The following is an 11,616-nucleotide window of genomic DNA, read 5'->3' as shown; positions in this document are numbered from 1 at the left end:
TGCTTCATCCACCATCATCTACTATCTAAACCACCAATCAATACAGATTTCTCTAAAGCAATGCAATGTCCTTAACCCCCACATTACGAGGCACCGAGGCCTATAAGCACAAAGAATGTAGGTCATAGCATCAGATCAGTAGCCATGAAAAGTTTGCTACAAACACTACCAGAACAGCAAAAGTCAGTGAGGTCCGTGAGAGGCAGTGGGCTCTCGTCGAGTCGTTTGAAACAACGAACGAAGGTTCGGGCATGCCCGACTCTGTCGGAAGATCTGCCTGGACAGCTGATGCCGCTGAAGCTGCAGACAAGGCAGGGGTGTCGTTGCCAGGAGTGTCAAGTTCTTGACCATTCTCTTGCCTTCGTTTTATGTCAGCCATGGCACGTTCCTTCAATTGAGTTGGTGATGAGTACATTGAAGGGCCATTTGTCGGCTAGACTGTCATGACCTTTGTTGCTGTGCTCTCTACTTGAGTTGGTATAATCACCGTGATGACTTGAGGCCCCTCGTGAGCGCCGCCCACAGCGTTGGAAGCGGTAGGCTGAGGGGGTCTTGGTTGAACAGGAGGTCCTGAAAGCTGGGCTGGAACTGCTGGTGCAGGCAGAGCGGGCTGTGAAGGTGGTGCTGTGATTTCTGGTGCTTGGGGTCTGAGATCACTGTTCCCTTTCCCGCCATCACCGTTGTCACTTCCTTTACCGGGCCTTTCCTGTCCAGTACCATCACTATCTTGAGAACCGCTAGGGGCTTGGCCTTCGGGGGGAGTTGAAGGCGGGGATGCAGGAGAAGGAGGATTGGCTGGCTCCGGAATTCCTGGGCCACCATTCGAAGGACAAGGGCCAGGCTTTCCAGCACAAGAGGCCCCGTTGTCATGATTACCGTTTGTGTTTGGTTGAGGAGGAGGGGCAGCAGGTGAAGGTCCTACATCGGGAGGAGGCACATCAGGACTATTCGGCGACGGAGGGTTTGCAGGCAGACTGCTAGATCCTGGATCAGACCCCCCATCATTTCCATCGTTACAAGGTGAGTTTTCGTCCCCGGGGCAATTATTTGGAACAGTTGGGGGTGCTGTCTGGGGAGGCGGCTGGGGCGATGAAGGCTCAGAAGAGCCACAGCCAGCGTTCGAGTCAGGGTCTGTGCACGCATTTTCACTGCTGCCATCGTTCTTTGGAGGTTGATGAGCGGCAGGGCAGTCTGGTGTGCTGTCTCCAGCACCACAGGGAGGATTGTGACCAGCAGGAGCAGGAGCAGGGCCGGGAGGGGGCCCTTGAGGAGTGGGAGAATCTGGCGCTGGAGGTTGTGGTGCTGGTTGAGGTGCTGGCGGTTGAGGTGCTGGCGGATGAGGTGCTGGCGGTCCGGCAGGCAGCTGATTCTGGTTGGCGCATGCTGGATTGTTGGTATCGATAGAGCAGTCCACTGGGCTGCCAGTGTTTGGAGGAGAGGCTGGAGCAGCATTGTTTCCAGGAGCGTTCTCATTGTAATCTTCTCCCGGTCCGCCGGTTCCATCTTGATTTGGCGCCCCGTCGCCTCCATCCGGGTTTGAAGGTGCAGGTGCAGGTGCGGGTGCGGGTTGAGGCTGTGATTGTCCTGTATCGCCTTGATGGGGATCACCAGGTGAACTGTTCCCACCGGTAGCATCTGGTCCTGGCGCAGGAGGGCCGTTGGACTGACCATCCGGCTGGGGATTGCTGTTGGCAGGAGGGTTGGCAGGAACCGGAGCCGGGGCAGGAGCCGGGGCAGGCGGGTATTGGCCATCATTGTTGCCAGATGGTGAAGGTCCATTATTGAAGTTGTTATCTTCACAATCCGCGTTGGGGTCTGAGGGCTCAGTTCCATCATTGCCACCACCGCCTCCGGAACTCGGGCCTCCTGAAGGACTATCTTGACCGTCACCTGAGCCTGCTGTGTTTCCTGGTAAGGGCCCATGGTTCGGGCCTGGGGCACCACCTGGTGGGCCTGCTCCAGCATTGGTGTTGCCATTCACAGCTCCTGTTGAGGTAGGGGAACCGCCATCGGGAATAGGTTGATGAACTGAAGCGGTGGATTCGGGGAGAGACAATGTGAGAACGCCATCAGATCCGGCTTTGCAGTCGACAGAGAGACTGAAACGGCTTTCAAATCCAAAGCTGGCCGAATCAGAGCGTGAGACAAGCGGCACGAAGTGTCTCGTAGCAAGGCTCGTATGTTGTATTTCCACGGGAAGGAGATCACTGATGGTAGCACCACGATGAGAGCAAGTGGAGATAGTATATGTCAAAGCTTGACCATACTGATCAGTGCAAGAACTGGCCAGGCAAGAGAACATTTCCTGTGCATAGTCAGCGACCCATTACTCGATGCAATAGAAGCGATGACTTACTCGTTGAACAGCCATGTCATGACAGAGACCTTCAACAGTAGGAATACCATGATAGTGCATAAGTTCGCGAGAGCAAATGGTAGCACATTCTCCAATCTTTTGTCAGAATATCCATTGATATTGGGCTCAGAGTCCATACCTGGTGTAGATGTATCGAGGCTGTATGTACGAGTAGCTAGGCTCGATAATAAGCCAGCGAACAAATGAGAGCGCATGGCTGTATGGAAAGCAAGTGGCTATTATGAGGGAAGCGTGCAGAAATTGGGTGCTGGTTTAAACGACAGTACCAAAAAAGTGAGTGAGTGATTGAGGGACGGGTTCCAAAAAGAGTGTGAGATGCGTTCCAAAAACGAGCTTGAGCTGAAGCCGAAGACAACGGATGAAGATGAAAATTCTAGGATCGGTAGGGCCATGAGAGGTTAAGAAGTAGGCGGATGTTCTGATAAATTTGAGGAAGGTGGTGTCTGGTGATGGTGAGGGTAGGAGCAGGTGCCAAGTTGCTGTTCTGGGAGCGGCCCCTTCCACCATATGGGAAACCATCTAAAGTGGAAGAAGGAAAGGAAAACTGAGAATGCATCTTTTGTATTGAAGATATAAACAGTCTATCGGGTAGGTAAGATCTATGAGGTAAACAATCGAGGGTAAGTCTCAAACAGAAACAGCGTCTTCGGAATCAAACTTTTCTTGTGTCAGGGTATCACATCCATCTAATAGAACAACAAAGCCAACGGCTTCTTCTCGTCGCCGTATCGGTCCTTGAACTCTTTTCTCGACAAGAAGCGAGCTAGAGGCATCATGGTTTCCTTCATGTCCATCACGCCTCGCTTCTTCTGGTCGATATGTGAAGCATCAACGACTAGCCGCTTCAAGTTATCCAAGGAGAGTGCGCCTGCTGGAGTCAGTGCCTGCCTGTGACTTGAGGGAGACGGGGAAGGGAAGGATCTAGATCGAACTTACCGTTGTCGATGAGATCCATAAGTCGGGCAGGTGTACCGACACAGAGGCCAGTTTTGTGGTTCTGGAGGAACTTGACTTGCTCCTCAACTTTCATATGCTTGGCGAACTGGTATGTGTTAGCCATGTCATTCCCGTTCATTTTGAAGAGGGACACACCAATTTCGCAATTGAATTCTCTTTGCTCTGAAACTTGCGCATCGACCTGCTCACAGTCAGTCTTTGTACGTCTCAAACCGAGTCGCAGTAGCGCACCTGACAATATCTGCAGCTCTCAAACCCGCTCCTGCAACAATGAGGGTATGGGGCGATCCCTTCTTCTTGGGCGCCTTCTTTAAACCTTCGGGGTCCTCCGACACCTTCTCCAGGAAGTCGGGAAATTTATCCAATGTTCTTGAATCTTGCCATGAGGTGGTATCTTGAATCGCGTTGGCTGGGAGTTTGTGAGTGAGATTTCAATAAAAATGGCAATCGGCAACAGGAATTCCTACCTGATACAGTCATATCGGAAATCTCAACAGCGCTCAAGTCAGTGCCAAAGCGACCCAACTTCTGGGCAAGATGATCGGCCAGGAGTTGGTTGTCCATTTTGGTGAAGAGCGTGTTGAGACCAAGCTCAGTATCGAGAAGTTCATCATCTGGTGCATTCGCCTTTCTCTTTTTGCTTTTCTTCGGCCTTGGCTGGACAGGAGTATCCTCCGCTTGACGCTTTTTAGTAGTCGACATGATGCAGGCTGTGTCTTGATTATGGTGTTGTTGAATTCTTTCGTTTAAGATTTCTCCAACGTCAACAAGAAATTTTGCGATGTACAGTGTAAATATTTATCATGGTTAGATTTCGCATGATGATCGAGATATTAGCACTGTATTCGGCACAGTATACACGGTCTGCCAGATCCACCAGCCATGATGAAGCACGTCTCATGAGAACCAGTGTGAGCTAAAAATGTTCAAATTCTGTCGACATTGGATTGAGATATCTGATTCACGATTACAGTTTGGATTGTTCCATATGCAAGCAAGTCCTGATTTTCAAAACAGTCATTAAAACACCATGTATACTAAACAAAGACTGAACACAGGCTCTCTATCGTCCTGATACTTGTCTATGAACCTTTCGAATCCCTAACGCCCAATATATGCGCCCTGTAGCTTAAAATCGATCCGATGTATCTTTCCCAATTGTGAGGCTCTAGAAAATGCTGTTGACGATGTTTCCTCCGATGGTGGCACCAGCACCAAAGATAGCAGCGTTACCCAGCTTCTTACCAAACTTCTTGCCGTACTCGTTGACCTTGTTATCCTTGCCATCTCCCTCCTGTCCCTGCGGCTGTCCGGATCCCTCAGCAACAGCCATGGGTGGCACATGAGAGTTGTAAGGGTTCTGTTGAGGAGGAGGGCCCTGCGAGTAAGCAGGGTAGCCATACTGTGGCTGCGGAATAGGCGCAACGGGCTTCTTGGTCTCTTGGTCGACGAGGACGTAGTTTCGGGGGAAGATACCCTCCTGTCCTGTGCGCTCGTTACGGCCCATCCACCAATCCTGGTTCATGTACTCGTACACAGCGATACGATCATCCTTCTCGAAGGACAGGTCGCGACCGTCGGAGGCAGCATAGCGGTAAAGGGCGCGGGCGTTGGCAACAGTGGGCTTGACGTTGCGTGGGGGAGGGCCAGGAGGAGGTGTCTGATCGTAGGCGGGTGGCGCGGGCGAATGCGACTTGATTTTGAGATCCTCGAACGCCTTGGTAGGAGGCGCGTGGGCGGCCGGTGCGGGAGTAGCAGCCTTGGGAGCAGCGGTGTTGACGTTCTTATTGCCGGTCGCAGTCTTGAGGGGGCCCGAGAGGGAGGACTCGCCGGGAAGAGCGGTGTTGATAGTATCATAGACGGAGTCGTCAATCACGCCTCGCTCAAGGAGGTTCTCTAGTTCCTTGACGGTGTTAGTTGACGTTCAGTGAGAATGCCCAGATGGGTATGATGGCGCAAGTGGAGTTTCAATGACGGAATGCGAGGGTATTTACATTTTTGATGTTGCGAAGCGAACGATTCACTTCAATAATAGTCTGGCGATCTGCGGCCATGATTACGGATGGTGCGGCCGAAAGGGTCTGAACTTGTGATGCGGGTATAAAGGTGTGTTTAAGGGTGATAAATCAGCTCGGATTCTGATGGTTTTGGCGACACTGATATAACGTGACGAAGGTACAGTAATGACAGGATGTCAGGTTGAAGTTAGATGCAGGAGGAGAGTGTTTCGACCTGCTACCAACGGTTCTTGGGATTCGGAATTCGGCCAAGCACCCAAGGCCCCAAGCCAAAACCCCTACCAAATAAAGCGGGCATTTGAGGCGGTGCTGCCCCTCGCTCAACCCGACCCAATCACGAGATTTAATAGTTCGTAAGGTGTTGAATTTGGCTGCGGTGCAACTCAGACGCCTTTACACATGGGAGCAAACTAAGGTGCTCATAGGTTCTTTCAATGAGTCTTGCTGAAATTTTTGTATTCATTGGTTCATTTTAGGCGTGATATTTTCATTCTATCCAAGCCATAGCCTTCTTTGGGCTTTGCGATTAAATATGCATCCTCCGTCTCTCCCATTTATAAATTCTTTATTGCACAAACTTGCTGCTCTCAACAGTGTATAGATCAACATACTCATCAACAGGGGTAGACTCAAGCTTCTTGGCGTCCAAGTTGAGCTCCACAAGCTCCTTAACGCGGGCCTCGGGGTAGTGAGGGCCAAGGTGGCGCTTGTACTTCTCGAGAATGACGGGCTTGGCCTCCTCACGGCGGAGACGGTGGCCAAGAGGAGCCTCAACAGCGACCTCATCGAGGACAGTGCCGTCGTTGAGCTCGACAGTGAGAGCGTTGGAGATGGTTCGGAGCTTGGGGTCATGGTAATCCTTGGTGTACTGAGGATCCTCAACACACTTGATCTTCTGGCGGAGAGACTCGACCAGAGGAGAGGTGGCAGCCTCACCACCGTCAACGTAGTCAGTGGCCTCAAGACGGCCGAAGACGAGCATGGTGGCGCACATGTACTGGATGCAGTGGTCACGGTCGGCAAAGTTGTCCATGGGCTTGAACTGCTTGTCAATGATGCGGATGCAAGCCTCGTGAGTTCGGCAAGTGATGGACTTGATGTCGGCGGCAGACTTGCCCTGAGACTTGAGGAGGTGGTGAATCTTCTCAGAGGCCTCGACGGCAGTCTGAGAGTGGAACTCAGCTATTGCACGTTAGACTTGTCTTTACATAGTGGCAGCGAAGATTTGAACTTACCAGGGTAGGAGACCTTGAAGAGAACGTTCTCCATGACATAGCTGCCATAGGGGCGCTGGAACTCGAACTTCTGGCCCTTAAACAGGACATCGTAGAAACCCCAGACGGGAGCGGACAGAACAGTAGGAACGCCCTGCTCACCCTTGAGAACCTTGAGAGCTAGGTTGACGGCGCGCTGGCAAGCATCACCGGCAGCCCAGGACTTTCGGGACATGGTGTTGGGGGTGTGGCGGTAGGTTCGGAGAGACTGGCCATCAACCCAAGCCTGGGTGACAGCATCGGCAATCTGCTTTTCATTGAGGCCGAGCATCTTGGAGACGACGGCGGTAGAGGCGACCTTGACAAGAACAACGTGGTCAAGACCGACCTTGTTGTAGGAGTTGAGGAGAGCCAAGCATCCCTGGATCTCGTGGGCCTTGATCATGGCCTCGAGGACATCCTTGACAACAAAGGTCTTGCCGCCAGCGAGGTTACCGCCAGCCTTGTTGGTACGGTTGATCCAGTCAGCAACAGCGAGGATAGCACCCAAGTTATCAGAGGGGTGACCCCACTCAGCAGCGAGCCAGCAGTCGTTGAAGTCGAGCCATCGGATCATAGCACCAATGTTGAAAGCAGCGTTGACGGGGTCAAGCTGGAAGGGAGTACCAGGGACCTTGGGACCGTTAGGGACAACGGTGCCAGGGACAATGGGTCCAAGGAGCTTAGAGCACTCCTTGAACCTCAAACCCTCGAGACCGCAACCGAGGGTGTCGAGAAGGATCCATCGAGCAGTATCGAACTGTTTAGAAATGAATTAGCAATGAATTTCAACGATTGAGTGACATTGATTTCTCGTGATAATTTGTTGGTGTTGAAGTCAGAAGCTTCAAGGCGGGGTATTTTGCGGGGTGCAAAATCGGCCTCGGCAGAATTGACAGCACTCACAGCAAGCTCAGAGTCAATGGTCTTGTTGGCGACATAGTCGGCAATGTCCTTGATCTCAGGATCGTATTCACGGTCGGCGGAAGACATGTTGGGAGCTCCTGATCGTCTGGCAGCAGAGGTTGAAAAGGCGGCGCCGTGAGAAGCGGGAAGAGAAGAGCGAGCGGCGCCGAACGCCGAGCGGGCCACGAGAGGGGCGGCGACACGAAGGCCCCGGGGAGACTGGAAGCGCAGCTGCTTGGAGGCCGTTCGGAGGGTCCGGTTAACGGCAGACATTCTTGGGGATAATTGGCTTACGGTCTTCTTCCTGCGTAGCAACGAAGAAGAAGGACAAGGTCAATTGACGTGGGGGATGATGAGGAGGAGGGGTATCACAAATGCAAAGAAGGAGGAAGGAAAAGGAGAACAACAACCTTCTGCAGGGCCTAATATCCTAGAGGTTTTTGTCTTGGAGAAACTTGGTAGGTATTCATATTTATTATGCTCGGCTGTAGGCGCCTGAGTTTGCCGTAGCTTACCGCAAAACACCCTCGGCTAGCCGCCGGCTGGACTTACTCGTGGATATTGGTCATTTTCACACTGTGCAATTGGGAGAGCCTATCATACAGATGTACTGTGCGAAAAGTCTGAGTTCTCCAATTATCACGATCAGAAAAATGAAGTCTTTCAGGGGCTTTTCTAGTGAGGGGAAACTCAAACCCCATATACTAGCCAATCAAGGCAATCAATTGTTATCATTTTGTTGAATTGGCTTCAGTCTGATCCTCACCGACCAAAACTATCCACTTGAAGTGTTGCTGGAGATGATTGTTGTTTATCGTAGGTGTGGCCTCAAAGGGGGATCGCTTCACTGATGTGTTTCTCGTCCTATGTGTTTTTATACTGGACTTCATGCAGCATTTATCTTCTAAGCTGTGGTTTTGAGAAGCCCAGTGCTGATACATAGCGAAACGCGGGGCATTGATGCTCACCACCACAAGCCTCAGTTCTTCACATTACCTTAATGATACCGTTGGGTTTCTATTAGCTCACTTGTTATTCCTTCTGTGATATAACGTTCATGAATTATGTATCAAAGTCAGTATCAAGTCTTCTATAAAGCCTCCTGCAGCTACCATTTCCTTGAACTTGTTTGTGATTCCCCATCTCTACCCCAGCTTCCCCTCGCCGAAAATCTGGGGTCATGTTCCCCACGCTCCGTCGTCGGACAAGGCACGCGGATTTCCGACGATGTGACCGACTCAGTCCGACCGAGGATATTTTTCCCTTCAGGTTTATCATCTCGATCCGTCGACAGTCGGTAACTGATGGGTACCGAGGGTTTTGGCAGTACTCAGTCGGTTCAGCCATGGCTGTTCATATCATGCATGTATCAGTCAATAGCCTACCCGGCAGGTTTACAAAATATCAGTATGGCATCAATGACGAAGTCGACGCTGGACAATCTGCGACAAGGTCTTAGTGATATAAATTGGAGATTACAATTGGTGGCCCTATGGTTGAGAGAATGAACCAATGGAGCTTTGTGCCTGAACCAAAGTTGAAGGCGACTTTTGGGGATCTCGATCGAAGAGAAATATGACGAAAATCGCTTACAAGTTGGGTTGTCACGCATAAGAGACATTTGCATATTGCTGCGAGGAGAATCTGACTGCAGGAAGGATAAAGGCCTTCCGAAGCCTTGTCTTAAATGACACGACCTATGGGACGAGTAGTTATACCATTGCAGGCGTTTGGATAAAGTGATATTAGTAGCTCATTGGTAGTGGCATTTGTCTTGTAATGTCTGCATCAACCTTGTAAACTCAGACATCCGATTTCTATCCCCACCTTTGCCTCTGGGAGTTCTAACGCGCGCTTCAGTGAGACATTGTGACAACCCAAAAGAAAGAAAGAATGCACCTCGCTACTATCGCGATGTCGCGAGCAAGGCCGAAGCCTTCAAGCGCCCGTTTATGCGAGTGTGGATATCATGACATGGTAGGCGTTTTCAGGTATTGACCGGTTTACCATCGTGGCGTGTAGTATTGCATTTCATGTTCTCATTGCGACTTGGGCTTTCAGAGGGCGTGTCGGAAAAGATGATCCAATGTAGATTCCATGATCGCAGGGAGTAAGCAGAGATTGGGGATCGAATAGCATCGTGACACTTCAAAACATCATAGGTGGTGTAGGGTAGTTTGGACTTAATTCAACATGAATATTAACACCAGAGTTATGACAAAATCGATAATTAGAGATTGCCCATGCTAAACTCCCATCTGAATCACTAGGAAGCGCTTTCGAAGTTAGCTCCAAGCTAGCTCAGAGTAGAGTTATTGTGTATGAACCCTGATCTTCGTTGCAACGTGCGATGACTTCACAATGGGCCGAAGAAAGCGCGTCAGTAGTGGCGATCCCACGCTCTCTCGAAAATAGTCCAGAGAGTGTCGTCATGAGCGATGTCATGTTCCTCATCGAAACCCACGAATAATCCAGTGCAGAGCAGCATGATCGCGATGGGGCATCCAAACGGGAATCGGGGAGAACATGAGCGGGTTTGATACCTGCAAATTCAAGACATGGGCTTGCGACCAGATCGTCGTCATCATTGTGCAGTTTATGCTGAAGTTTCAGGAAGATATTCCGAAGGCTGGCTATTTCTCTGAATCATAGCTGGCTACCCTGCTCATTAACGCTTACATCAAGATTCGCGGTTTCAAGACGCGTGTGGCTCATTTGCATTGATTCCTGAGATGATTCCGGGAGGTCTTGCAGCTCGCATCTGGTTGTGATAGTACCCCGGTCGAGGCTGTAGTGAAAAGCTTGGCTGTGATCTGCTCTGCACTCAACTCCATTGGCCATCGGAGCAACCCCGATTGGAAATCATTGCATGTGGGCTTTATGCAATCAATTATTTATACTACGTTGACAAATTTGAGACACGCATGTTGCTGAGACGGGAGGAGGCTGGATCCAGGCTGGGCAGCAGGTATCAGATCGATTGATGTTGGATGTTTTGGCTTACATCTGTTGATTCTGTGAGGTATCTTCATGATACCGAGTTTTTAATGGGAAATATAGAAAGTCTATTCATTGACAAATGCCGTTTGAACTACCGTAAACTCTGATCAAACAAAATGGTTGCTTTCGTGAGGGTGATAGAGCCAACACCAGCACAAGATATGTGAGAGCCATGAGCCCGATCGTCGGGAACGCACGTTGTCAACGGATATCGGAGACTGGGGTACCTCTGATGGAAAAAGTGCTGTTTCCCATGTCGGTAGAAGAAGAAAAAGAAACGAAAGGCAAAAAACATCAGGTCATTTCGGGGGAACACGACGCTCGGATCGATTGGTCATGGATCCATTTGGACATGGGCATGGGCCTGAAAACGGGTCTTGAAAACTCTCCAGTCTGGGCTTTACTTGACAGGATCTAGAACCCCCCCTTCTTCGGCTCGATGGGCGTGTGTTAGCACCCTACGTGCAGATCTGAGAAACGGGAATCAGCGATGATGTTGATAGCCGGACTTGACAGCGATTGATAGCTGCAGACTCGCGATAGTTGCAACCGTTGCAGTGAATCGTGTACCAGATCAATCACCCAAAGCAATTGCATCAGCTAAAACACTCGAGTCCAATCCACGGGTATTAGAAAAGCCCCCATCAAGTCGTGATGTCATTGATCGGCTAAACTGACTGGACCCTGATTTCTCAGAGACCCTCTCTCTTCTCTCGATCTCAGTCTAGCCCTCAACCATCACCACGATCACCAACACGATAGGACACGACACGCGGTACGCCACAGAAACTTGACAGACCGCAAAGGATCCATTTCTCACGAGGTCTTGTCCCGCCCCTTGTTGTGTCTCAGATAGTTTGTAGGCAACAGACAAGAGCAGAGCACACAGCCAAGTAATTCAGTGTAACAGTTGCACACGCCCCCACGATGGCGATGATAATGTCGATAGCCATGCCGCTGCATCGCATCTCAATCGTTGGCGCAACACCAGATCACGTCGTGCACATTTGGCACACACAAGACAAGACAAGGAGGAGAGAAGTGAGGCGGAGACAACATCGAATATGCGTACGCAAGTAGCAGGTGAGGCTTGATAGGGGGGAAG

At 50.6% G+C, this 11,616-nt stretch overlaps 4 protein-coding genes across 4 annotated transcripts; all 4 read right to left on the bottom strand.

Annotated features, from left to right (window-relative positions):
• Positions 1–433: 433 nt before the first annotated feature.
• On the bottom strand, positions 434–2,571 carry FMAN_08748 (uncharacterized protein; the record flags this gene model as incomplete). The annotated part of the gene is made up of 3 exons (XM_041829513.1): positions 434–2,305; positions 2,357–2,445; positions 2,496–2,571. 3 exons carry the CDS (start codon positions 2,569–2,571, stop codon positions 434–436), a joined length of 2,037 nt encoding a protein of 678 aa, XP_041680268.1.
• Positions 2,572–3,063: 492 nt separating this feature from the next.
• FMAN_08747 (uncharacterized protein) lies at positions 3,064–4,036 on the bottom strand (the record flags this gene model as incomplete). Its single annotated transcript, XM_041829512.1, has 5 exons — positions 3,064–3,245; positions 3,314–3,419; positions 3,470–3,515; positions 3,566–3,743; positions 3,802–4,036. The coding sequence occupies 5 exons, from the start codon at positions 4,034–4,036 to the stop codon at positions 3,064–3,066; spliced, it is 747 nt and encodes a 248-aa protein (XP_041680267.1).
• Positions 4,037–4,502: 466 nt separating this feature from the next.
• On the bottom strand, positions 4,503–5,388 carry FMAN_08746 (uncharacterized protein; the record flags this gene model as incomplete). The annotated part of the gene is made up of 2 exons (XM_041829511.1): positions 4,503–5,237; positions 5,329–5,388. 2 exons carry the CDS (start codon positions 5,386–5,388, stop codon positions 4,503–4,505), a joined length of 795 nt encoding a protein of 264 aa, XP_041680266.1.
• Positions 5,389–5,917: 529 nt separating this feature from the next.
• On the bottom strand, positions 5,918–7,784 carry FMAN_08745 (putative 2-methylcitrate dehydratase; the record flags this gene model as incomplete). The annotated part of the gene is made up of 3 exons (XM_041829510.1): positions 5,918–6,534; positions 6,588–7,365; positions 7,512–7,784. The coding sequence occupies 3 exons, from the start codon at positions 7,782–7,784 to the stop codon at positions 5,918–5,920; spliced, it is 1,668 nt and encodes a 555-aa protein (XP_041680265.1).
• Between the last annotated feature and the right edge of the window lie 3,832 nt (positions 7,785–11,616).

This window comes from Fusarium mangiferae (genome assembly GCF_900044065.1).
Source record: "Fusarium mangiferae strain MRC7560 genome assembly, contig: FMAN_scaffold004, whole genome shotgun sequence".
NCBI classification, from domain to species: domain Eukaryota; kingdom Fungi; phylum Ascomycota; class Sordariomycetes; order Hypocreales; family Nectriaceae; genus Fusarium; species Fusarium mangiferae.
This window is presented reverse-complemented; position numbering and strand designations above follow the sequence as displayed.